At 40.5% G+C, this 25,874-nt stretch overlaps 1 protein-coding gene across 2 annotated transcripts in view; it reads right to left on the bottom strand.

Moving 5' to 3' along the window:
* The window catches only part of LOC132836752 (regulator of microtubule dynamics protein 3-like), an 88,853-nt gene that overhangs the window by 9,897 nt on the left and 53,082 nt on the right, over nucleotides 1-25,874 (bottom strand). For both annotated transcript variants that reach the window (XM_060856186.1, XM_060856187.1), the window contains 3 exons: nucleotides 19,727-19,776; nucleotides 17,570-17,648; nucleotides 16,363-16,412 (listed from right to left, as the gene is read on the bottom strand). In XM_060856186.1, the coding sequence (XP_060712169.1) occupies nucleotides 16,363-16,412; nucleotides 17,570-17,648; nucleotides 19,727-19,776 (179 nt within the window). The remainder of the gene's footprint in view (nucleotides 1-16,362; nucleotides 16,413-17,569; nucleotides 17,649-19,726; nucleotides 19,777-25,874) is intronic.

The following is a 25,874-nucleotide window of genomic DNA, read 5'->3' as shown; positions in this document are numbered from 1 at the left end:
ACAGGGAGAGGCTGAACAGGCTGGGGCTGTTTTCCCTGGAGCATCAGAGGCTGAGGGGTGACCTTATAAAGGTTTACAAAATCAAGAGGGGCATGGATAGAATAAATAGACCAAGTCTTTTCCCTGGGGTCAGGAGTCCAGAACTAGAGGGCATAGGTTGAGAGGGGAAAGATATAAAAGAGACCTAAGGGGCAACTTTTTCACAGAGGGTGGTACATGTATGGAATGAGCTGCCAGAGGATGTGGTTGAGGCTGGTACAATTGCAACATTTAAGAGGCATTTTGATGAGTATATGAATAGGAAGGGTTTGGAGGGATATGGGCCAGGTGCTGGCAGATGGGACTAGATTGGGTTGGGATATCTGGTCGGCATGGACGGGTTAGACCAAAGAATGTGTTTCCATGCTGTACATCTCTGTGACTCTAAGAGAAGGTACCCCTGAGGTCATCGGGAGAAGAAGACCAGACAACATCACCACATGAAGCATGGCCAAGTTCTGGTGTGGTGGTACATAATCATCTAGAGTTACGTTAAAGCACAAGGTAGATTTATAGGGTAAATTGTTAGTTTATAGTGTATTTTGTTGTTATTGTATTAACTATGTTAAATAAATATTGCTGTTTATTATTATTAGGAGTGGACTTGCAGTTCTTTTGCTAGATGTAAGAGTTAAAACACACTGGCAGGCGTAACAGGTGCCAAGCTCAATTGGGACCATGTACACCTCATATGTAGCTGCACAGGCATCTTGTGGGAGCAGTGGCTGAAAACACCTTTCCTCCGAGCTATTTTATTTGTGGAAAAGATAAGGAACAAGGACTGGCAGAGTAGAGAAGAAGTTAGAGGAGGACTAGGACTTTAGAGGAGCATGTCTAAAGAGCTGGGGTTGGGGGTCAGTGAAAGAGGTGGTTGGTGCAATATAATCAGAAGAATGAGGAGAGAAAAATAGACCAAATGGTATAATTTTAAAAGGACAGTACATGAACAGAAATACCTGTATTTGTAAAACAAACGTCTGTGGACATGACTTGTTTAGACAAGTAGAGATAGCTGTTAAAAGTCTTATAGGATTCTTGGCTTTAGTATAGACCTACTAACCTTTATAGACACAAGTGAGGCTTCAACTAGAGTCAGTTCTGCCAACACACTTTAAGAAGGATGTCAAAGCCTTCACGAAAATTGAGAAAATCTACTAGAACAGCATCAAAGATGAAAGACTTCAGTTATTTGGGGAGACTTGCTGTGGACCATATCAGACCCCATCAAAACATTTCAAGAAAGTAGCCCAGACCCTAACTTTGCTCAATGTTTTAAGCAGGTGTAACATGGATATTCCAGGAGAGATGCAACATAACAGAATTTACAAGATTACCGAATGAAACACCAACAACAAAGAACAAAATACAGAATAATGTAACCTGTCCAAAAACCCATCTTAATGATGCTGTCCCAATACTTGCAACAATCTCCAAAAATACACCTTGGCACAAAAGATAAAATCAAACACAGGGTCTTACAAGGGAGAGAGAGATGGCAGTACCCTCTTCCATGTAGCTGTTTCTGAGCTCAATTGCCTGACTGCTTTCAGTGAATAGCCAGATTGCCAAAACCAAGTCAAACCAGAGAAAAGCTGAGCTCGGAGAACTGGCCACTCCCCTTTCATTGTACAAGTGTTCTTTTTAAACTTTTTTTCATGGGTCAGTATCTGTTAGCTAGAATCAAATTGGCCCTACAACCCATAGAAGCCCAGACTTTTCGGACCCTGTAATTTTATGACCTCCCGAGAAAAAACAAGGACAATATAACCTTGTTAAAGGAGCAGCAGCATTATCACACCTCCCCCCTTTAAAAATCCCATCAATATCCAAAGATGGCTTCATTTTAAAACTCCTTGATCTTAAACTGTTAGTACTCTATAACACATAGATACATTACATTGACAATCATCATGCTAACATACACTACTACATTTCGATTCATTCCGTTTCACTCCTGCCACCGAAAGCCTCTGTTTCTTATGCAAGTCTCAACAATGCATCGGCAATCGCGTTTTCTCATCCTAGCACATGCTCAACTTTCAAAACTGAATGGCTGTAATAAGAAGCTCCATCTAAACAGTCTGGCATTTTTGTCCTTAACTTTCTCCACAAACTTCCATGAGTTACGATAAGTGTACATGATTGCCTCAGATACATTACTGGTAACATAAACATTGAAATGTTGTAATGCCAACACCAAGCTCAAAGTCTTCTTATCAATTGTCGAATATTTATGCTGTTCAATTTCCTGGACAAATATCTGAGAAGTCTTTCTATCTTCTCATCATCTTCCTGCAAGAGCACAACACCAAGACCAATGTCACTTGCATCAATTGCCACCTTGAATGGCTTTGCATAATTAGGTATGTCTAATATTGGGGCAGTGGTTAACACAGCTTTAAGGCTGTCAACTGTCTTCTGACAGTTCACTGTCCACTGAAACTTCTTCAGGATTGGTTACACCCTAAACATCAACTTCTCCACCACCTGATGCTGCCTGGCTTGCTGTGTTCTTCCAGCCTCTTGCCTGTCCATTTTGGATTTCAGCATCGGTAGTTTTTTTTGTCTCTGATCACTGAAACTTCTTGCCTTTCTTTTGCAATTCAGTGTGTGGAGCAGCCGCACTGCGAAAATTTGGTATGAATTTTCAGTCAAAGCTTTATGGAAAACTCCCCAAATACCTTTGTCCTTGCATTCCGTGGAGCCATTTGTCCATGTCCGATAATATGGCCCAGGAAGGTGACTTTGGCTTTGGCAAATTCACTTCTGTCCAAAAGCGTGCCTTCCAAAGTCAATTGAACAATTCAGATAAATGTTGCAAATGTTCTTTTCATGTGTGACTAAAAATCAGCAGGTCATCAATATATACAATACAATTGGGTAATCTGGCAATTACCTTATTAGTTAGTCTCTGAAATGTGGCTGGTATATTCTTCATACCAAATGGCTTGACTTTAAACTTATTCAGTCCATCCAGCGTTACAAAAGCTGAAATTGCCTTCGCTCTTTCTGACAAAGGTACTTGCCAGTATCCTTTGAGCAAGTCCAACTTAGAAATATAAGTTGCTTGTCCCACCTTTTCCATACAGTCCTCCGAAAGCGGAAGTGGATATGTATCAGTCTTTGTTAACTGCATTGACTTTAAGCTAGTCCACACATAACCATTGGGTACCATCTAGCTTTGACACCATTACAATGGGTGAGCTCCAGTCACTGTAACTCACTTTAATTATGTCATCTCGGAGCATGCGTTCAATCTCCTTTCGAACCTGTGCCAACTTTAGAGTGTTATGTCTATATGGATGTTGCTTAATCATAACAGTATCTCCTATATCTACATCATGCATAATTAGGTTAGAGATAAGTCAACTTATTTCTACCTATCTCCCCATGTCATAGTAATAACTCTTTCGGGTCATTTTGATTTTCCTCTGGAAGATAACTCAATAATTTATAGCAATATTTCAGAACTTCCTCATTGTCCAATTTAGTTTGAGGAATGTCCAATTCAGAATCTACTGAACTTGGTTCTTCCCCCTGTATAGTAACCAATAACACATTCTCCTTTGGCTTTCCTTCCCTGTCAACATATCTTTTGAGCACATTCACATCACAGTCTGAGTTTTTTTTCTGTTTGCAGTCTTCATCAAATAGCTCACCTCACTCAATTTTCTTTCAAATTAATAAGGTCCACTAAACCTTGCTTTTAAAGGTTCACCTGTCACTGGAAGTAACACTAACACCTTATCCCAATAGCAAAATTGAATTTTTGATTTATCTGTTTCCTATTTCATTACATGCTGTGATACTTTTAAATGCTAACTTCCCGCTCTATTTAATTATTCCCAGAAATTTGACACATTGTCCAAATATGTGGTCTCTGAATTACCAACTTCTCCTTAATTGATTTTAGCAGTCCTCTCACTTCATGCCCAAAAATGAATTCAAATGGATAGAATTTGGTTGATTCATTTGGTGCATCTCTGATCGCAAATGGCACAAACAGAATTCTCTTATCCCAATCATCTTGACTATAAGCCTTTAATATGATCTTTAATGTCTGATGCCACCTTTCTAGCACTCCCTGTGATTCTGGATGGTATGCAGTAGATTTGAATTGTTTTATTCCTAAGCTGTCCATAATTTACTTCAATAAGTTGAATGTGAAGTTTGACCTTTGATCTGATTGTATCTCTGTGGGTAGTCCGTATCTAGTGAAAGATTTGAGTAACTCCTTTACAATCCCTTTAGCTGCGATAGTGTGCAATGGAAGAGGCACTGGAATCTAATGGACACATCCATTATTATTAACAAATACTGATTCCCACTTTTTGTTTGAGCTAGGGGTCCTGCGCAATCAATTAAGACTCTTGTAAAAAGTTCCTCAAAAGCAGGAATAGGTATTAAAGGTGCAGGTTTTCTTACTGTCAGTGGTTTTCCAATTACCTGACATGGAGAAAGTGAGGACTGCAGATGCTAGAGATCGGAGTTGAAAGGTTTGGTGCTGGAAAAGCACACCACGTCAGGCAGCACCTGAGCAGCAAGAGAATCGATGTTTGGGCATAAGCCCTTTAACATGACGCTGCCTGACCCATTATGCTTTTCAACAATTACCTGATATGTATGATATGTGTGGCAAAAGTCACCTACATCCTTGTGCAGCCAAGCCCAGTAAAAATGTTCTTGTATTTTAGCTTGAGTTTCTCTTACTCCTAAATGACTCCCTAGTGGTAGCTCATGCAGCACTCGCAACATCTCCATTCTTGCCAGGATTGGAAGATTTGAGCTATAGGGAAAGGTTGAATAGGCTGCGGCTGTTTTCCCTGGAGTGCTGGAGGCTGAGGGGTGACCTGAAAGACGTTTATAAAATCATGAGGGGTACGAATAGGATAAATAGACAAGGTCCTTTTCCTGGGGTGGAGGAGTCCAGAACTAGAGGGCATAGGTTTAGGGTGAGAGGGGAAAGATATAAAAGAGACTTAAGGGGCAACGTTTTCACGCAGAGGGTGGTACGTGTACGGAATGAGCTGCCAGAGGTAGTGGTGGAGGCAAGTACAATTGCAACATTTAAAAGGCATCTGGATTGGTTATGAATAGGAAGGGTTTGGAAGGATATGGGCCAGGTGGCTACCTAGTGGGACTAGATTAGATTGGGATAACTGGTCGGCATGGACGAGTTGGACGGAAGGATCTGTTTCCGTGCTGTACATCTCTATGGCTTTATAACCCACTGGCAATACAACTTGATGAACTTCTGCCCATTTCTCGTCTGCCTGAATATGTGATGGTCTCCATTTCCTCAATAAGTCATAATTTTTAAGATAATAACATTCAGGGATACATTCGGATTCTTTTTCTGTGTATATTTTTTGATACACTTGCTTTAAATTTTCATCTTTCTGCTGTAACTCGGTTAATTTATCTCAGCTAAAGATGTCTGCTGTGTCATCTATCTGTTTTGAGTTGACCATCTAATCAAACAGGGTCTCTACTAGTTCCACTTCAACTTTCTTATCTGTACCCTTTGATCTCTCCTGTTTCAACTGGTGACCATGTGACCTCATTACTACATAGTCAGGAAAAATTCCAGGATATGTGTCCTGCAAAAGTTTAGTTGCCTGAGTTTCCACTGGCTTTTTATCCACCGTATGCAGTACTCCTACCTGTGAACCAGCTAGATCATTAGCAAGGACAAATTGTATTCCTGGAGCAGAGAGTTTGTTCATGACTCCTCCATGCTTCACTGGACACTCTAACCTCACTTTACATAATTCAGTGCTTCTTGTCTCACCATGAATTCCCATAACTAGTAAATTTTCTGGCAGCAGTCCTTCAGAGATACATATCTCCTCATCTTTCAACATCACAGAATGAGAGGATCCTGTATTTCTTAATATTGCATTCTCTTTGCCTGTTGCTCCTGGCCAATTTGAGTAAACCTTATCTTTGCAGATATATGGTTAAAGAAGATCTGGCACTTCCTACTTTTTTTAATAGATATTTTTATTGGGAATTTAAAATTTTTATAGGTTTACAAAAATAAAAAAACTCTCAAGTACAAACATTGATATACAATTAAATCTTAAATAAATAATAATCAAAATTTAACAAAAGAAAAATACAGAGAGAGAAAAAAAACAAAACTCAACTAACTACTAATCTAACCTACAACTAACCAGAGTGTATAATTAAATCTCTTACATTATTCAAATAAGAGAATGAAAAAAAATCCAACGGATAACACAGAAATTGGATAGTGAGATACATGCTCGGAATGTGTTAACATCAAACGTAACAAAACCATATTCGTGCGGGATTCCTCTCCCAGCCAGGTTCGCAATCTCAATTAAATAAAAGCCTTTGTTAGGATAGCCGAAATATCTGTATTTATATAATTCAAGAAGGGCTGCCGTATTTTATGAAATAATTCGGTCTTTCGGTGCACCATGTTTGTAAGGAAGTCAAGGGGAATACATTCTATAATTAACCTGGGCCAATTTGAAAGTCCAGGGGGGCCTTCAGCCACCCAGTTTACCAAAATATTTTTCCTTGCACAGAAAGAGAGAATAGAAAATAATCTCTTCCCGTGCATATCCAGGGAGGATAAGTTCGAAAAGCCCAAAAGGGTCCACTGTAATTTCCGTTCCTAAAATTTCTGTCAGGGTATTTGCTACTGTAGTCCAGTATCTACAGATCTTATGACAGGTCCATAGGCAACGTACAAGACTGCCCACCTCTATTTTACATTTGGGACATATTGGAGATGCTCCTGCCTTAAATTTTGCCAATCGATCCATTGCTATATGGGCCGTATGAAGTATCTTCAGCTGGATAGCCTGAGTTCTGTTGCAGATGGTAATTCTTCTGGCATTTTCCCAAATGTCCTTCCACGTTTCTATAGAGATTTCTAGTCCCAAATCCTGATCCCATGTTTTAAGCAGATTGTCCATATCTCCCGATACTTCATCATGTAGTAAATGATAAATAGTACTGACGGAGGTCCTGCCTTATCCTTTCCAGTAAATGCACAAAATTAGCCTTGTATAACTGACCAAATACTGGGGAAATAAAAATGCCTAAATATAAGAAACCCTCCAGGGACCACCAAAAGGGAAAGTGGGATCCGTCCACTAAGTGGGGTATCATAGCAAGGCCATCCATTGGCATAACCTCTGATTTTGAGAAATTAATTTTATAGCCTGAGAATGTACTAAATGTATTAATAACTTGGATTAAGCGAGGCACGGACATCAGAGGATTACTGAGGAATAGAAGAACATCATCTGCAATCCTCGGGGCCATTATATTAGGATCAGCCCATATAGTTTCTGCTAGTGGTTCAATTATTAGCGTAAATAACAATGGTGAGAGAGGACATCCCTGACGGCAGCCCCTACCCACACTGAAGTTATCCGAGCCTAATCCATTGGTAACCACAACTGCTTTGGGATCACTATACAATGTTGAGATCCATTGGTAAACACCTTTCCAACACCAAACCTTTCCAATGTGTAAAACAAATATGACCATTCAACCCTATTGAATGCCTTTTCCACGTCTAATGAGACTACTACTCCTGGTATCTTTCCCTGATGGCAGGCTTGAATCATATTCAAAACCCTTCTAATATTATTGGATGATCTATGGCCCTTAATAAATCCCGTCTGATCCTCCTTTATGATATGTGACAATACCCTTTCTAGTCTCAATGCTAACGTTTTAGAAGGGATTTTAAAATCTACATTTAGCAAGGATATTGGTCTGTATGACGCGCAATCTTCTGGGTCCTTTCCTTTTTTAAGGATAAGAGAGATATTTGCCTCTTTCAACGAAGGTGGGAGACAGCCCTTACTGTATGCGTATACATGTCCATAAGTGGACCAGCCAATATTCCTGTAAATTCTTTATAGAATTCAGCTTGAAAGCCATCTGGGCCAGGTGCCTTACCGCTCTGAAGTTGCCTGATTGCATCAAGTATTTCTTGGACTGTTAGGGGAGCATTTAAGACCGATAACTATTCCGGAGTTAGGTCCGGAAAGGTCAAATTGTAAAAAAATGATTGCATCCTCCTGTCTTGCATCCATAGTCCTGTCTTCACAATCCTGCGACTTATATAAATCAGAATAAAATGTTCTAAAGATTGCGTTAATCCTTTTATGATCATGAGTCAAAATACCCATACTTTCCTTGATAGACGTGATAGTTTGAGGGGCCTTTTTTTCTTTGCAAGAAACGCTAAGTATCTATCCGGTTTGTCGCCAAATTCATATCACTTTTGTTTTGCAAATAATATTTCCCCCTTAACCATTTGGGTAAGCGTGGTGTTTAGAGCTGTCCTAAGGGCCGTAACCGTTGGCAATTTGACAATAGAAGGTCTATCAGCGTATGCTGTTTCAGCTGCTTTTAAGCGAGCTTAAAACAGACGCTGTTGTTCTCCCTTTAATTTTTTTCTGGGTCGCTTAGTATGAGATGATCAAACCTCGTGCATAAGCTTTGATGGTCTCCCACATCATTGATGGGTTGCTAGCCGTACCTAAGTTAATTTCTAAAAAAGTTTTAAATTCTTGAGAGAAGTACTTTACAAATTTACTATCCTTCATCAGGAAGGGGTCCATACGCCAATGCCCCATTGTTCCTCGCCTTGATTTCCATATATACAGCAGCGTGATTGGAAATTGCTATACTACCAATTTTACAGGATAATATGGAATTTAAAAAAATCGAGGGGGCAAAAAACATATCAATTCTGGTATGACATTTATGTGGATTGGAGTAAAAAGAAAAATCTCTGTCCTGTGAATGAAAACATCTCCATACATCTACTAATCCTAATTCTTTGTCCAAATCCACTAATTGTCTAGATCTGGGAGATACTCCGGCAGTATTCTTGGGAATCTTATCTATTTCCGGATCCATAATACAGTTAAAGTCTCCCCCTATAATTGTATGACGGGCACTGAGAGCCATCAATTTTGAGAAGGCTTCCGTTATAAATTTAAAAGGTTGTGCTGGGGGGCAATACAAATTTAAAATCCCATATTCCTCTCCATTTATAAGGGCTTTAATCAGAATATATCGTCCAGGTTCGTCTTTTATCTGATTTAGGATTTTGAAAGGGAAATTGTTCCGAATAAGAATAACAACTCCCCTGCTTTTTGAGCTAAAAGAAGAAAAAAAGGCCTGATCAAATCAACCCTGTCGTAATTTCAAGTGTTCTTTATCCAACAAGTGTGTCTCCTGTAGGAGAGCTATATCAACCCTTTCTTTCTTGAGATTTGATAATATTTTCTTCCTTTTGACTGGCGAATTACTCCCCTTGACATTCCAGGTGCACCACTTAATCGACTGATCAACCATAATCATCTGGGCAAATCCGAGACCCCTCGGGAGGGGAAACCCTATCCAGAACATCCCGAGCATAGACCATATAAAATTCACAAAAATAAAGGCGCTCTAATACACTCACAACAATATAATAAAAAAACTATTTCTAAATAAAAAAAATATAAAACGTATTTAAATGGAGATTTTTCCCCCTTGTTTACAGGGGGTATCACTTCCTTTCCAAAGGTCCATCGTATCCTCTCCCAACCAGTGCCGCACCCTTGACCCAGGCACTCCTCAATAGGATGAGGAAAATTCAAATATACTACAGAGCTAGAGTTAACAGTGAGCATCCTACTCCCACCCACACCAACACCTGGATATATTTGGTAATGTTAATACCATGTATAAACATGTATAACTATAAAATTACAACCTTAAGTAATAATTAAATATAATAATACAAAGTAACAAGGGAAAACAACCCCGCTCCTAGAGACAGAGGTAAAATAGAATAAGGTAACCACCTCCCCCCACCAACATTAACCAGACCCCCCCGGCCTATATATATATATTTATATATATATATACACACACATATATATATATATATAAAATTTAAAAAAACTCAAGGGGGGGACAAAATCGTTAAGTAGAGAACAAATAAATAAATCCCTGTCCCCACCCCCAAGATAATACTAAACAATAAGGTTTAAAAAAAAGGGGGGAATATAAACCAGAGTCGGGGGAAGGCAAACCAACATCAATTATCTCTTACAATTTATCTAAGAGTGTCCAAATATTCCTTGGTCTTTTCTGGCGATCCGAAGTTATACACAGATCCTTCATGGTTAAAGCGTAGCGTCGCTGGGTAGCGTAAGGAATACTGAACATTTAAGTCCCTTAAACACTTCTTCGCCTCATCGAATGCCTTCCTCTTTCAGACCAGAGCTGGGGAAAAGTCCTGGAATAACATGATCTTGGATCCTTTATAGATCATGGCTTGGGGATCTTTTCCAAGAGTTCTAGAGGCTTCTAGGAGTATCTGCCTCTCCTTATAGGTCTGCAGCCGGAACAAGATCGGGCAGGGGCGCTGGTTCGAGCCGGGCCAGCATATTGCAACCCGGTAGGCCCTTCCACCCTTACCTGGCCTGATCCAGCCTCCAGATTCAACAGCTGTGGAAGCCACTGTTCAAGGAATCCTGTAAGCTGGCCTTCCTCTCCCCGTTCGGGAAGGCCCAGCAAACGAATATTTTTTCAATGACCTCGATTCTCGAGGTCGTCAATGTGGTTCTCTAAGGTCCGGACTTGCTGTTCCAGATCCACAGCCAATTGCGCTGTAGTTTCGGAGGTCGCGGCCTTTAGCTCCGCCCCTCCGACTTGGCGCTCGATTTCCTTAATGTCTCGGTCGTGCTTTTGCAGCGCGGCCGAGAGTGAGTCCCATCAACTTCAGGATTCTTCAATAAAAGCGCCGATCTTCGCATCCAGTTTGGAGATGATTTCCACGAGGCTCGCCACCATAGGTAAGTCCCCTGGGGCGGCTGTGGATGCCTCTGCTGCAGCTGGAGAGGGTGGGGGAGGGGTCCCTGCTTGCTGAGAGCTGTGGGCTCCCTTCCCTTTAGTCATTTTTACTGAAGATTAAATTGTTTAAATTCAATACTAAACAACTAAGTAAATTAAACAGCTATTTTAAATGATTTGGTGAATGTGGTGACACTTTGCTCAAGTCTTAGGAGGAGCACTGTAGACTCAGACTTGCTGGGTTGCCACCATCTTGGATCCCCTTGGCACTTCCTACTTACCCAATCTCCAACCAGCTTGTACATTCTGATGCAGCTTTCTAGTCTCCACTGTGCTTCCATTACCATTCGAACAAAATTCACTGGCTTATCCTGTTTTCCTACATCTGACCTCCCAGTGTTTTTCATAATCTACCAACACCAATTTCATGTGGCTTACTTTATTGCAGTGAAAACACCAACGCTTTTTAATTTCTCTTTCCCCTTCAAGACATTCCTTTTTACCCTGTAGTAAGTTATCCTTGTGATCTTCACCAAGATCTACCTTTCACTTTACAGGCAAGGATTTCTTTTTTCCCCAATTTCTATCCTTCACACTTGAAATTGATTTTGGAAGCCAAATTTTGATGTAAGGACCAACTCATAATCATCAGCTACGTCAGCTGCTAATCTTGCCATTTTAATTCTCTGCTCTTCCATGAGATCTCACTACTTCAGATTGTGAATTTTTGAATCCCTGTCTAAATGCCAATTTCTGAAGTTCAAACTCCCTCTCTTGGTTCCTTTCCTCTCTCTTTTTCTCTTGTTTTCTAAAGTGATTCATTCTTTTTCTCTTTCCTCTGCTTTTAATTGTACTTCAAACTGTTTCATTTCTGTCGCCCTTTCCTTGTCTTTTGCCTCTAACCCAAGCTGTTTCATTTTCAATTGAGCTTTGACCATCTCTAAAGATTCTGATGGTGTTTCCAGCAAATTTAAATGCTGAGTTATTGCTGTAATTGTCTCTCCTTTCCTCATGGAAGGAGGCAGATCCAACTCCAGCTTGTCTGCTAATTCCAGTAGCTTGGCCTTAAGCACCTTTCGCATAACCCCCAAAGTCACTTTATTCCACCCCGAGAATACACTTGGTGACTAAAAGTGCTATCCTAATCCCAATTTGGAATTATAGAACAAATCCTGCAAAGAATCCCAATCTGTTATGGACCAGGCCAGACCCCATGAAAACATTTCAAGAAAGTAGCCCAGACTCTAACTTTGCTAGTTGTTTTAAGCAGGTATAACACAGATATTCTGGGAGGGATGCACCTGGTTAAACCATTTAGCTTTAAATATAATAGAAATTATTTACAAGATTATTGAATGAAACACAAACAAAAGAGAACAAAATACAGAATAACTTAATCTATCCAATAGATTTTACCAACTTAATGATACATTTCCCAAAACTTGCAACAATCCCTATAAACATTCTTTGGCACGAAAGTTAAAATCAAACACAGGGTCTTACAGGAGAGAGAGAGAGAGAAAAAGAGAGGGAGACAGATGACAGCATGGAACACCCTCTTACATGTAGCTGTTATTTGGCTCAGCAGTCTCAAACTGCCTGAACGGTTTCAGTGAATAGCCACACCGCTAAAAGCCGAGATGGGAGAACTTGCCACTCCCCTTTCATTGTACAAGAGCACCCGAGGAAACTGACACAGATACAGGGAAAATGTGCAAATTCTACGCAGGCAGTCGCCTGAGGCTGGAATCGAAACCTGGCACAGCGAGGCAACAGTGTTAACCACTGAGCCATCTTTACCTCATCTAAATTTAACTGCATATATTCTAACTTTCAGCAACTAACAATCACCCAATTTTATCAGTTAGATGATCCACTTTGGTCCCTGAGCAGCAACACCTCAACAATTGAAGTTTTCTTCCTCATATTTCACTGTCTCTCAAATTTTTTGAATTTGGGAATGTGAGCACTATGTGTGCTGCTAATCTGGCAGATCAGTCCTGTCAGTTCTTTGAAAACAGTAGTGTGAACTCAGAGCTTTGGAGCCTATCTGACAATGACTTGATCAAATTATAAATTGCAGACACATTTATGGGTGGTCTTACCTCCAAGGGATCCCATCAAATTTGAGTCCAACTTATTATATGTTTGTTTACAGGTATGAGTTTGCATTATAAGAATAAATGTAAGCACTCAGCACCTTTTCCCACTGTTCGTACCAAAAGGGGAGGCTGTAGCATAGCACAAATATAACTAGACCAGTAATCAAGAGCTTCAGGTTTTGGGTAGATGGCTTTGAATCATACCATGGCAGATGATGAATTTGTTAAACTTGAAAGAGTGCAGAAAAGATTTGCAAGGATGTCGTTGGGACTGGATGGTTTAAGTCATAGGTAAAGGCTTAATAGGCTGGGGTATTTTCCCTGACATTAGAGGCTTGGGGTAGCCTTATTGAAGTTTAAAGAATTATGAGAGGCATTGATAGAGTGAATAACTGAGGTCTTTTTTCCAGAGTAGGAGAGTCCACTACTAGAGGGCACAGGATTAAGTTCAAAGGAGAAAAATTTAAAAAAGGACCCGGGGGGTAACTTTTTCATGCAATGATTGATGCATGGATGGAAAGAGCTGTCAGAGGAAATGGTGAATGTGGGTACAATTAAAAGGCTGGATGGGTATATGAATAGGAAGGGTTTAGAGAGATATGGGCCAACTGGTGGCAAATGGGACTAGGTCAGATTGGAATGCCTGGTTGGCATGAATGAGTTGGACCGAAGGGCATGTTTCTGTGGCGAATGACTCTAAAACTCTTTGAAATCGAAGGTTAGTCCAACGTATGTAACCATTATTGATTGTTGTAAAATCTCAACTTATTCACTAACCAGAAAGGGAAAGAAGTCTGTCATCGTTGACTGATCTGGAATCACACTTCATAGACAATGTTTCTGACAGGACCATTACCATCCTGCTGTATGTCCTGTCTAGCCGATAGATGTGGCTGCACATTGGTATACAGTCAGTAGGAGTTGCAATGGAAATCATTAACATTGACTCCATACCCCATGAAGTTTCATGGTATGTTATAAACATAGGCAAGGAAACCTCCACGTGATTACCACGTACCATACATCACTATCCCTCCATGTTGATGAACACCATTTAGAGGAAACACAGAGGCTGACAAGAGCAGACAATTTACTCTGAGTGGGGGACTTCCATGTCCATCACCAAGAGTGATTTGGTGGCACCACTGATGACTGAGCTGGCCATGTACTAAACAATGTGGCTGCTAGAATGGGTCTGTGAAGATAATTATGTTGCACACAAAACATTAGCACTGTTTCTCTCTAAATATGCTGCCAGACCTGCTGAGTTTGTCATCCTCACCAATCTGCTTCTCACAGGTTTGTAGGAGTACATTGTCATTGTAGAGACAAAGAGCCACCTACACACTGAAGATGCTTTCCATTGTTTTGGGGTGACACTACCATCATGCTAAATATCACATTCAGTAGTTCAAAATTATCCATCCATGATGCACTGTGGGCAATCAAAAGCAACAGGTTATAGTCACATGATCCAGAGTATACCCAACTCTACCATTGCTATCAAGCCAGGAGATCAACCTGGTTTAATGAAGAGTGCAGGAAGGCATGCCAGAAGCAATACCAGGCATCCCCTAAAAGTGAGGTGTCAACCTGATAAAGCAGCAAAACAGGACTAATTGCATGCTAAACAGAAGAAGTAACAAGCAAGAGACAAAGCTAAATTGACAACCAGAAGATCAGATCTTGGCTCTGCAGTTCTGCCACATCCAATTATGAATGGTGGTGGACAATTAAACACCTGACATATATCCAGAATTTTAATGATGGGGGTGCTCAGCACAACACTGCAAAAGATGACACCAAATTATTTGCATCAGAAGTGTTGAGTTGCTGGTCAATTTTGGCCTCTAGCATCACAGATGAAAGTCTTCAACCAATTTGACTCAATCCACATGATATCAAAAAAACTCCGAAGGCACTGAATACCTCAAAGGCCCTGTCACCATTTTGGCAATACTACTGAAGATTTGTGCTCCAGAATTAGCTTGCCTCTCACCAAGTTGTTCTATTATAGCTACAACACTGGCATCTGACATGTTGAAAATTGTCCAAATATGTTCCAAATCAGCCAATTACTACCATATCAATTTATTCCTGATTATCTAGCAAAGTGATGGAAGATGTTGTCAACAGTGATATCAAAAGTATCTGCAAAGAAAAACCTGCACACTGACAGTCAGTTAGGCATTCCACAAAGGCTGCATTTGTCTGGGTGTGGCCTTAAGTAGCCCCAGAAAAATTACAGTCAATGAAAATCAGAGGGAAAACCCTCCACTGGTCAGCGTCGTACCTGGCAGAAAGAAAGATGGTTGTGATTCTTGGAGGTCAATCATTTTCAGCCATAGGACATCGCTACAGAAGTTCCTCAGTGTAGTGTCCTAAGTCCAACACCTTCAGTTGCTTCATCAATGACCTTCCATCCATTATAATATTTGAAGTGGGGATGTTGAACATGGTCTGCTTCAGTATTTGATCGTTCAATGTTCTATACCATTAGTGACTTCTCAAATACTGAAGCAGTTCACGTTCAAATGCAGAAATATCTGGACCATATCCAAAATTTGTTCTACACAAATACAATAGCAATGACCATATCCAACAAAACAAAATCTAACCAGCATCCCTTGCCAGGCAATGGCATTACCATTGCTGAGTTCCCTACTACCAACATCCTACGGGCTAGTCGAGGCCAGAAACTGAACTAGGCCAGTAATATAAATATTTGGTATAAATGCAGCTCAAGAGACTAGGAATCCTGTGCTATCTAATTTGCCTTCTGTCTCCCAGCGTCTATCCAATATCATTAAGACACAAAAGTTTGATGGAATGCTGTGCACTGGCTTAAATGGGTGCAGCTCCAATTACCCTCTATAAGCTGAACCACATCAAGAAAAACAGCTGGTTTCTATGGTATCGTATCCAACATTCATTTCCAATACAATGGCAGAAATGTGTCTAATCTACAAGTTGCACTGTAGGAACTCACAAAAAGCTCTACACAGCACCTCCCAAACCTACAATATTCACCAGCTGGAGAGACAAGGGCAGCAGATGCATGATAAACCACCAATGCAAGTTCCCCTTCAAGTGACACTTCAACCTGATTTCAAACTACATTGCTGAATCCAAATCTTGGAATTTCCTTCCTAAGAGAACTAGCCCAAAGGACTGCAGCCATTCAAGAAAGCAGTGCACCATCACCTTCTCCAGGGCAATTAGGGATAGATAATAAATGCTGTCCTAACCAGCAACATCCATGGGGAATAAACAAAATAAAAAGCTACCATCAGCTAATTAACCCTGGGACCATGAGGTCCATTAGGCTGAATATTGTTCTGCATTTTATTATAATTTGAATGTATGGTAAACTTACCCATCAATGAACTGAACCATCAGATTAGCTTCTTCTATTGCCTGCATGTCCTGTAACAGATGGAACTTGCAATTATTCTGTAAGTAATACTGGACAGCATTGACAGATACTGGTTTGGTTAGCTTTCTTGGAAACTGTGTTTCTGATCAGAATATTATAATCCAGTTATCATCAATCACTTCAGCTGGTGCTGAGAGAAATCTATCAATGTTATACTCAGTCTTCCATCACTTAATATCGATATTCGTTTTCCTTTTACCATTTATGTATTGTTATTATCTTATGTCCAGACTCGACTCTCTTTAATTTAACTATTAGGATTCCAACTGACTGATAATATTGGTGTTAGATTTTCCTGGATGACTTTGATCAGGTAATGGCAAGCATTTTATTAAGTGGCTACAGTTTTCTAATTAATGAGCACTAAGACAGACCTGCATCATGATTGTAACAATCCTCCCATGGAATATATATTTGCAAAATTTTTAATCTACAGCAACTGATATTCTTCTCTGAGCTGTGTTAGTTCACCACAATGACGCTGATAATAATGCCAAGATTCTCTTGAACAAATGCAGATGGATGGAACCTACCTAAAAACGAGTTTTCAGAAAGAATTGTTATTCCAGTTATGGTTGTTCGTCAAGTTACAACTAGTTTGCAGTAGCAGATTGCAAGTTAAGAAAAAAATTGAAGTAACGTCCTCTCAATTTTTTATTGTCTGATGTCCCTTTTAAGGACAGTTCAGAAGATAGGTATGCAGCAGAGACAATATGATTTTGGCAATAGTATAAAATGATCAAAATTGGAGTAGCCTCCCATTATACGTATTTTAAGAAAATCTGTAGGGAAAAGTTCATGATAGCGAATCTGATATCACCTGAAATCAAAATTACTTCCAATTACATCTCAAATGTTTATAGTGGACATTGGGGAAGTTCTGGGATTTGTTGCATCACTACAGTATTACAGAACAGGAATAGTAACTGATTCCATTCATTATTATTAGTGGTGAGGAAATATAAGGTTTGCCAAATGGGAAGTGCCACATTTATGTGAATTCTTCAGTGACATGGATGCTAGTATCTTGATAGTCTTAAATCAATGGGTTATGTGCTAGAAACTGAGCTTTGATAGCCCACATACAAAAATGTTCTGTGCAAAGTCCCTTTCACAAACATGTCATATAAATTATATGTATTTTTACCTCTTCTTTGTTTCTGTCCTCCACATCGGATGAGTCACTGATAGGCATGGTGTAGTGCTGAGTGTACACATTGTCATAACTGTAGAAATATGGAAAGGTTTAGTAGTTCCTCTAGTTCAAATATGCCATACTTTTCTCCTTGCCATTCTTGTTTCAAGGCATTGACAGTGGCCAGGACAGGATTCCATCAGGCCTCCAGCACCTCCTGTTCACTGATCATTCACAAGATGTGTGCCAAGGTGGTCATGATTTGGAGATGCCGGTGTTGGACTGGGGTGTTCAAAGTTAAAAATCAACAACAGGTTATTTTCCAACAGGTTTAATTGGAAACACTAGCTTTCGGAGCACTGCTCCTTCATCAGGTGGTGAAAGAGCGGCGCTTCGAAAGCTAGTGCTTCCAATTAAACTTGTTGGACTATAACCTGGTGTTGTGTGGATTGTTAACTTTGTGCCAAGGTGATGGATGTAAATATGTTAATTGATCAAAGGTTAGGGGATTTAACAGTCTAGCCTTATCAGCACTTGCCATCCTTCCTTTTACTTTTCATTGCTGGATAATAAGCAGAGCGGGAATTTTCCCAGCGCTGGAGGCCAATGACAGCCACCTGCGGCCAGGTCTCTCAGTACAAATCAGAAGGTAGACACAAGGCCATTTCAAATTACTTTGTTCAACTGTCTTTTTAAATGGTTTGCACAATTATTTCCTGAAGAAGCTTCGAAGATTCTGTGATTACTTAAAGAAATTTATAAATAACGTACTCAATAATTAGATAAATAAATTAAACTTCTCATCAGCCTAAATTTGCAGATTGGACAGTGATATGGCATTATGAATTTTGACAGAGATAGTGCACTTTGAGAGAAAAAGTAGAAAAGCAACCTCTAGTTTAGAAAACAAGAATTCAACTCAGTCAAATGAAAAGGGACCCAAGGACCACAGATGAACAAATCATTAAAAGCAGCATCACAACAATACAATAGGAAATATTTGTAAAAGACTTGGGATTTATGGCAAGGGCTACATAATTCAAAAATAAAGTTATCTTAAACTTGTATCGGATGTTTAGGACATTACAGCGCAGTACAGGCCCTTCGGCCCTCGATGTTGCACCGACCCCTGTGGAGCTGAAAATGTGTTGCTGGTTAAAGCACAGCAGGTCAGGCAGCATCCAAGGAACAGGAAATTCGATGTTTCGGGCTAGAGCCCTTCATCAGGAATGATGAAGGGCTCTGGCCCGAAACGTCGAATTTCCTGTTCCTTGGATGCTGCCTGACCTGCTGTGCTTTAACCAGCAACACATTTTCAGCTCTGATCTCCAGCATCTGCAGACTTCACTTTTTACCCAACCCCTGTGGAACCAATCTAAAGCCCATGTCTTGTTATTAAACTGGAAAGAATGCACAAGAAATTTACAAGGATGTTGCCTGGACTCAAGGGTCTGAGTAACAGGGAGAGGTAGGACAAGCTAGGACTTTTTTCTTTAGAGTGTAGGAGACTTTATAGAGGTCTATAAGATCATGCGAGGCATAGATAGGGTGAATGCACTCAGCCTTTTCCCCAGGGTTGGGGAATCGAGGACTCAAAAGGCATCAGTTTAAGGGTAGAAGGGAAAGAATAAAAGGAAACCTGAGGGGCAGTTTTTTACACAGAGGGTGGTATGCATGTGCAAGGAGCTGCCAGCGGAAGTGGTTGAGGCAGGTACATTAATAACATTTAAAAGGCATTTGGACAAATACATAGATAAGAAAGGAGTAGAAGGATATGGGCCAAGTGCAAAGAAATGAAGTTAGAATAGATTGACATTTTGGTCAACATTGACTAGTTTGGGCCAAAGGGCCTGTAGGACTTTCTGACTGATCAGGCTGCACTTGTACAATGCTCCTTTTTTGATATTATAAACAGAGCACAGAGCCACTGAAAGATATGTAAAGTTGTCATTTTGATGTGTATAATGATGTGTATGGGGAAAGGAATCACGGGTGCACTAAAAAATTATTTGTACTGCACAACTGTTATCCAAACTGAGGAGAATGAATTGGATGAAAGTAGAAACCAAACTTGGAGTTTTGCACTTGCTCCCTGATGATATCATTCACAACTCATTGTGGAAGCAGTTTTATTAATTCAACTGTGATTTGAAGTTGTGGTACACTCACCTGTTAATGACATCAACTAATATGTTACTTTCATGTTGTGTCTGCATGCCCTATGAGAGAAATAATTAATGATTAATATTACATTTTGTTAATATTTGATGCAACTCTGGTTTGTCAAACCTTTTTTAAAAATTCTATTTTTGGTCTGCTTTGGAGTGATAATGCCAGGCATAGGTTAAACTGACCACTTATTAGCATAATTTATGCATTGATGAATTCTGTTGCGGATAGGGTGACCTACAAGAGAACTGTAAGGAATACAGTCACCCGGTGCTTGGGGTATCGGCAGGCCTTCCAAACAGCTACATGCTACTGTTCAAGCACAGCCGAGGCCATCAAGCAAAGCTTGAAACACTTGCTCTCTGCAGTGGAAGTGGTGGCCAACTCCAACACAGTACTGGCGGATTAACACATGATGATGTGCTTGGTGCCTGCGTTCTTAGCTTTCACTGCATCACAGCTGAATCTTCACAACCTCTTAATTATGATATAGTTGTACAGCACGGAAAGAGACCCTTCAGTCCAACTCGTCCATGCTGACCAGATATCCTAAACTAATCTAGTCCCATTTGTCAGCGTTTGGCCCATATCTCTGTAAATCTTTCCTATTCCAACTTCCACCACTTCCTCTGGCAGCTCATTCCATACACGCAGCACCCTCTGCATGAAAACATTGTCTCTTAGATACCTTTTAAATTTTTCTCTTCTCAGCTCAAACCTAAAGTGTAAAAAGACTCTTTCACAGAATGTAGGTGTCTATGGTAAAGCCAATTTTTGTTGCTTAACCCTAATTGTCCTTGGAATAAGTGGCTTGTTAGGACTTTTCTGAGAGCAGTTTAGAGGCACCCAAATTCCTGTTGGTCTGCAAGGAATCGCATGTAGACCTAACTAAGTCATCATTTATAACCAGGATTAAGCTTTGGTTCCCTACCTTTGTCAACTTGAAATTATGCCTGACCATAAAAAATAAGAAATCGGAGAATTAGGCCATTTGGCACATCAAACTTGTTCCACCAGTCAATGAATCATATGGTATTAACTCCACTTTTCTGCCTGCCCCCGTAATTCTTGACTTACTTGGAAATCAAATGCCAGAAGCTAGGAACTTTACAGTAAGAAACTCATCTTCTAACTCACCTCCTATCCACCATGTATAAGGCAGAAGTTATGAGTGTGACTCTCCGCATTCCTAGCTGAGTGCAGCTCCAAAAACACTTAAGGAGCTTTACAAGATACAGGACAAAGCAGCCCATCTAATTGGTGCCACGTCGACACGACATTCACGCTTTTCACCTCCAATGCACAGTAGTAGCAGTGTATCATGTGCAAGGTACATTGCAGAAATTCAGCACCTTCCAAATCCACAACCCCACTGCCATCTCGAAGAACAAGGGCAACAGACACATGGTAACACCAGCACCTGCAACTTCCCCTGTGAGCCACTCACCATCCTGACTTGCAAATGTATCACCTTTCTTTTAGTCTGGGTCAAAACGTTGGAATTTCCTCCCTGTCAGCACTGTGGGTCTCCTAAATCAAATTTACTGCAGCAATTTAATAAAGCAGCTCACCACCACCTTCTTAAAGGCAACTAACGATGGGCAATAAATGTTGACCCAGCCAACAAAGCCCACATCCCATCAATGAATGAGAAAATCTAACTAACTCAGCCTTAAATATATTCAATAACCAACCTCCATTGCTCGCTGGGGGACAGAACCCCACAGACTAATGACTCTTGAGAGAAAGGGTTCCTCGTATTTGTCTTAAACGAGTGGATTATTTTTAAAGTGTGCCCATGATTCTAGATTTCCCTTTGATATTTATTTCAATCAAAATTGATTCTACATCCTCACATTATTTCTAACTGCCATACCAATGCCATAATTTATTAACATAATTACCCCACCTATTTATTTCCAAAATGTCAAATACCATTGAATATTCAGATCCTAGCCTTAGCTCATGACAATCATGTCTCTGAAATGACTATTATATTATAATGTATTACTATTTGCAGACAATAGACAATAGGTGCAGGAGTAGGCCATTCTGCCCTTCGAGCCTGCACCACCATTCAATATGATCATGGCTGATCATCCTTAATCAGTATCCTGTTCCTGCCTTACCTCCATAACCCTTGGTTCCACTATCCTTGAGAGCTGTATCCAACTCTCTGGGCCTCCACTGCCCTCTGGGGCAGAAATTCCACACAGCTACCACTCTCTGGGTGAAGAAGTTTCTCCTCATCTCTGTCCTAAATGGTCTACCCTGTATTTTTAAGCTGTGTCCTCTGGTTTGGCACTCACCCATCAGCGGAAATATGTTTCCTGCCTCCAGAGTGTCTAATCCTTTAATAATCTTATATGTCTCAATCAGATCCCCTCTCAGCCTTCTAAACTCAAGGATATACATGCCCAGTCACTCCAGTCTTTCAGCATAAGGTAGCCCCGCCATTCCAGGAATTGACCTCATGAACCTACGCTGCACTCCCTCAATAGCCAGAATGCCTTTCCTCAAATTTGGAGACCAGAACTGCACACAGTATTCCAGGTGTGGTCTCACCAGGGCCCTGTACAGCTGCAGAAGAACCTTTTTGCTTCTATACTCAATCCCTTTTGTTATGAAGGCCAGCATGCTATTAGCCTTCTTCACTACCTGTTATTCCTGCATGCTTACTTTCATTGACTGGTGTACAAGAACACCCAGATCTCTTCGTACTGCCCCTTTACCTAAATTGATTCCATTTAGGTAGTAATGTGCCTTCCTGTTCTTGGCACCAAAGTGGATAACCATACACTTATCCACATTAAAGTGCATCTGCCATGCATCTGACAACTCACCTAACCTGTCCAGGTCACCCTGTAATCTCCTAACATCCTCCTCACATTTCACCCTGTCAGCCAGTTTAGTATCATCAGCAAATTTGCTAATGTTATTACTAATACTATCTTCTATATCATTAATATATATTGTAAAAAGCTGCGGTCCCAGTATTGATCCCTGCGGTACCCCACTGGTCACTGTCTGCCATTCCTAAATGGAGCTGTTTATCACTACTCTTTGTTTCCTGTCAGCCAACCAACTTTCAATCCAAGTTAGTACTTTGCACCCAATACCATGCACCCTAATTTTGCTCACTAATCTCCTATGTGGGACTTTATCAAAGGCTTTCTGCAAGTTCAGGTACACTACATCTACTGGATCTCCCTCGTCCATCTTCAGAGTTACATCCTCAATTCTTCTCTCTTGTAACAAAAGGTGCAAGCAATCAGATAAATAGCTTTTGCTTAGGTCTTTTTATCATGTTTACTTAATCTAACTTTATTTGGGGTTCATTGAGAGTACCCTGTGCTGCTGCATCACTGCCTGGTTCGGGAATTGCACCGGCTCGGATCATAAGACCCTACAAGGGATAGTGAGGACAACCGAGAAGATCACCGGGATCTCTCTTCCTTCCATTACAGACATTTGCTCCACACACTGCATCCGAAAGGCTAAGAGCATTGTGGAAGACCCCACACACCCCTCCTGCCATCTGGCAGAAGATACCGGAGCATTCGGTCTCTCACGGCCAGACTGTGTAACAGTTTCTTCCTCCAAGCCAACAGGTTACTTAACACAATATAATCAGACTGTTAGAATAATGTCTATAATTCATCATTCTTCTGTTACACTCTAACTTGTGTATTTTGCTCTTCTTATGCACTTTACGCTGTGTACGACTATAGTTTGTGCTGTCCATGTAGCACCCTTGGTACTGGAGGAACGCTGTCTCATTTTACTGTAACAGTTGTATATTGTAGAAATGACTCTCTCTCATGACCCTCCTAACTATTCGGTTTAAAATCCTCTTTTCATTCCTAGTTACCTGATTTCTCAAGATCCTGGTACCAGTATGGATCAGGTTGTCAGATCCTTTCTTTCCCCAGGACCAGTCCTAATACCTCATGAACTGAAACTTATGTTTCCCACTCCTGTCTTTGAGACATTTCATACTCTAACCTTGGTTACATTATAGAAATTTGCTTGTGGCTCAAGTAGTATTTCAGAGATTATTAGGCAGAAGTGAGGACTGCAGATACTGGAAATCAGCATTCCTGATGAAGGGCTTTTGCCCAAAATGACAATTTTCCTGCTCCTCGGATGTTCCCTGACCTCCTGTGCTTTTCCAGCACCATGCTAATCTAAATTTTCAGATTATTACCTTGTTCTGTTTTCTTATTTAGCCTCAAGCTGCCCATACTCCCTTAGATGAACCTCTTTCTTAGTCCTACCAATGTTGTTGGTGATCACGTAGATTGTTCCCTTTGCCAGCCCAAGTTCTTCAACCCAACCGAGACTCTGTTACAAAGAACCACATCTGTCCCTATAACAGTAGTCACCTACTACAATTATGTTCCTTCAAATTCGCCCACTTGCATTCTGCACCAGGGTGCCATGCTTATTCTCCCTACAAAAACTTCTATAAGCTTCTGGATCCCCTTGTTACTTCATTTGCAGTCACACATTCTTGTTTCTTATCACAGGTAAAGGGATATGATTGGCTCCTGGAATAAAATGTCCAGAAAATTTCCATGTTGCTGATGTATCAGAGCATCTGAAGCTCAGACTTCAAACTGTGAGCCAAAATTTCACTAAAGACAAGCATTTCAATAGCAAAAGTAAACCATTTGTAATATCAAATTCTTAAAATATCCTTACGAATAGTAGTTAGCCTGAAGATAGGGAGAATTTTATGAAACAGAAAAGGACAATGAAAAGTTCCTCAAAAAATACACAATGAGAGGAAAAACTAGAGTCACAGAGATGTACAGCACAGAAACAGATTCTTTGGTCTAACTCGTCCATGCCAACCAGATATCCCAACCCAATCTAGTCCCACTTGTCAACACTTGGTCCATATCCCTACAAACCCTTCCTATTCATATACTATCAAGATGCCTTTTCAATGTTACAATTGTACCAACCTCCACCACTTCCTTTGGCAGCTCATTCCATCCAGCTGTGTGACAAATTTGCCCCTTAGTTCCCTTATATCTTTTCCCTCTCACCCTAAACCTATGCCCCCTAATTCTGGACTCCCCCACGCCAGGGAAAATACTTTGTCTCTTTATCCTATCCATGCCCCTCATGATTTTATAAACCTCTATGGGGTCACCCCTCAGTCTTCGACGCTCCAGGGAAAATAGCCCCAGACCTATTCAGCCTTTCCTGCAACTCAAATTCTCCAACCCTGGCAGAACCCTTTCAAGTTTCACAACATCCTTCCAATAGGAAAGAGACCAGAACTGCACACAATATTCTGCAAGTGGCCTAACCAGTGTCTTGTACAGCCGCAACATGGCCTCCCAACTCCTATACTCAATGCTCTGATTAATAGAGGAAAGCAAACCAAGCTTCTCCACTATCCTATCTACCTGCGACTTTAGTTTCAAGAAGCATTGAACCTGCACTCCAAGGTCTCTTTGTTCAGCAACACTCCCTAGGACCTTTTCATTAAGTGTATAAGTCCTGCTAAGATTTGCTTTCCCAAAATGCAGCACCTCACATTTATCTAAATTAAACTCCATCTGCCACTTCTCAGCCCATTGGCCTATCTGATCAAGATTCCATTGTAATCTGAGGTAACCTTCTTCGCTGTCCACTACACCTCCAAGTGTGGTATTATCTGCAAACTTACTAACTATATCTCCTATGTTCATATCCAAATCATTTATATAAATAACAAAAAGTAGAGGACTCAGCACCAATCCTTGTGGCACTCCACTGATCACAGGCCTCCAGTCTGAAAAACAACCCTCCACCATCATCCTCTGTCTTCTACCTTCAAGCCAGTTCTGTATCCAAATGGCTAGTTCTCCCTGTATTCCATGATATCCAACCTTGCTAACCAGTTTCCCATGGGGAACTTGTCAAATGCTTTACTGAAGTCCATATAGGTCATGTCCACTGCACAAATACAGATTGTAATGCAAAAAGAAAGTAGCAAAAGTAATTGGTCTGTTAGCAGCAGAGACAGGAGACGTTATATTGAGGAATAAAGAAATGTCGGAGTTAGTAAGCAAATATATTTTGTATCTGCCTTTATAGCAAGAAATAGAAACAACATATCAGACATAATGGTGAACCAAAAGTGAGGAACTTA

Source organism: Hemiscyllium ocellatum, chromosome 47, assembly GCF_020745735.1.
Source record: "Hemiscyllium ocellatum isolate sHemOce1 chromosome 47, sHemOce1.pat.X.cur, whole genome shotgun sequence".
Taxonomy (NCBI): Eukaryota; Metazoa; Chordata; class Chondrichthyes; order Orectolobiformes; family Hemiscylliidae; genus Hemiscyllium; species Hemiscyllium ocellatum.
The sequence above is the reverse complement of the archived record's forward strand: the minus strand, read 5'-3'. Positions and strand labels throughout refer to the sequence as shown.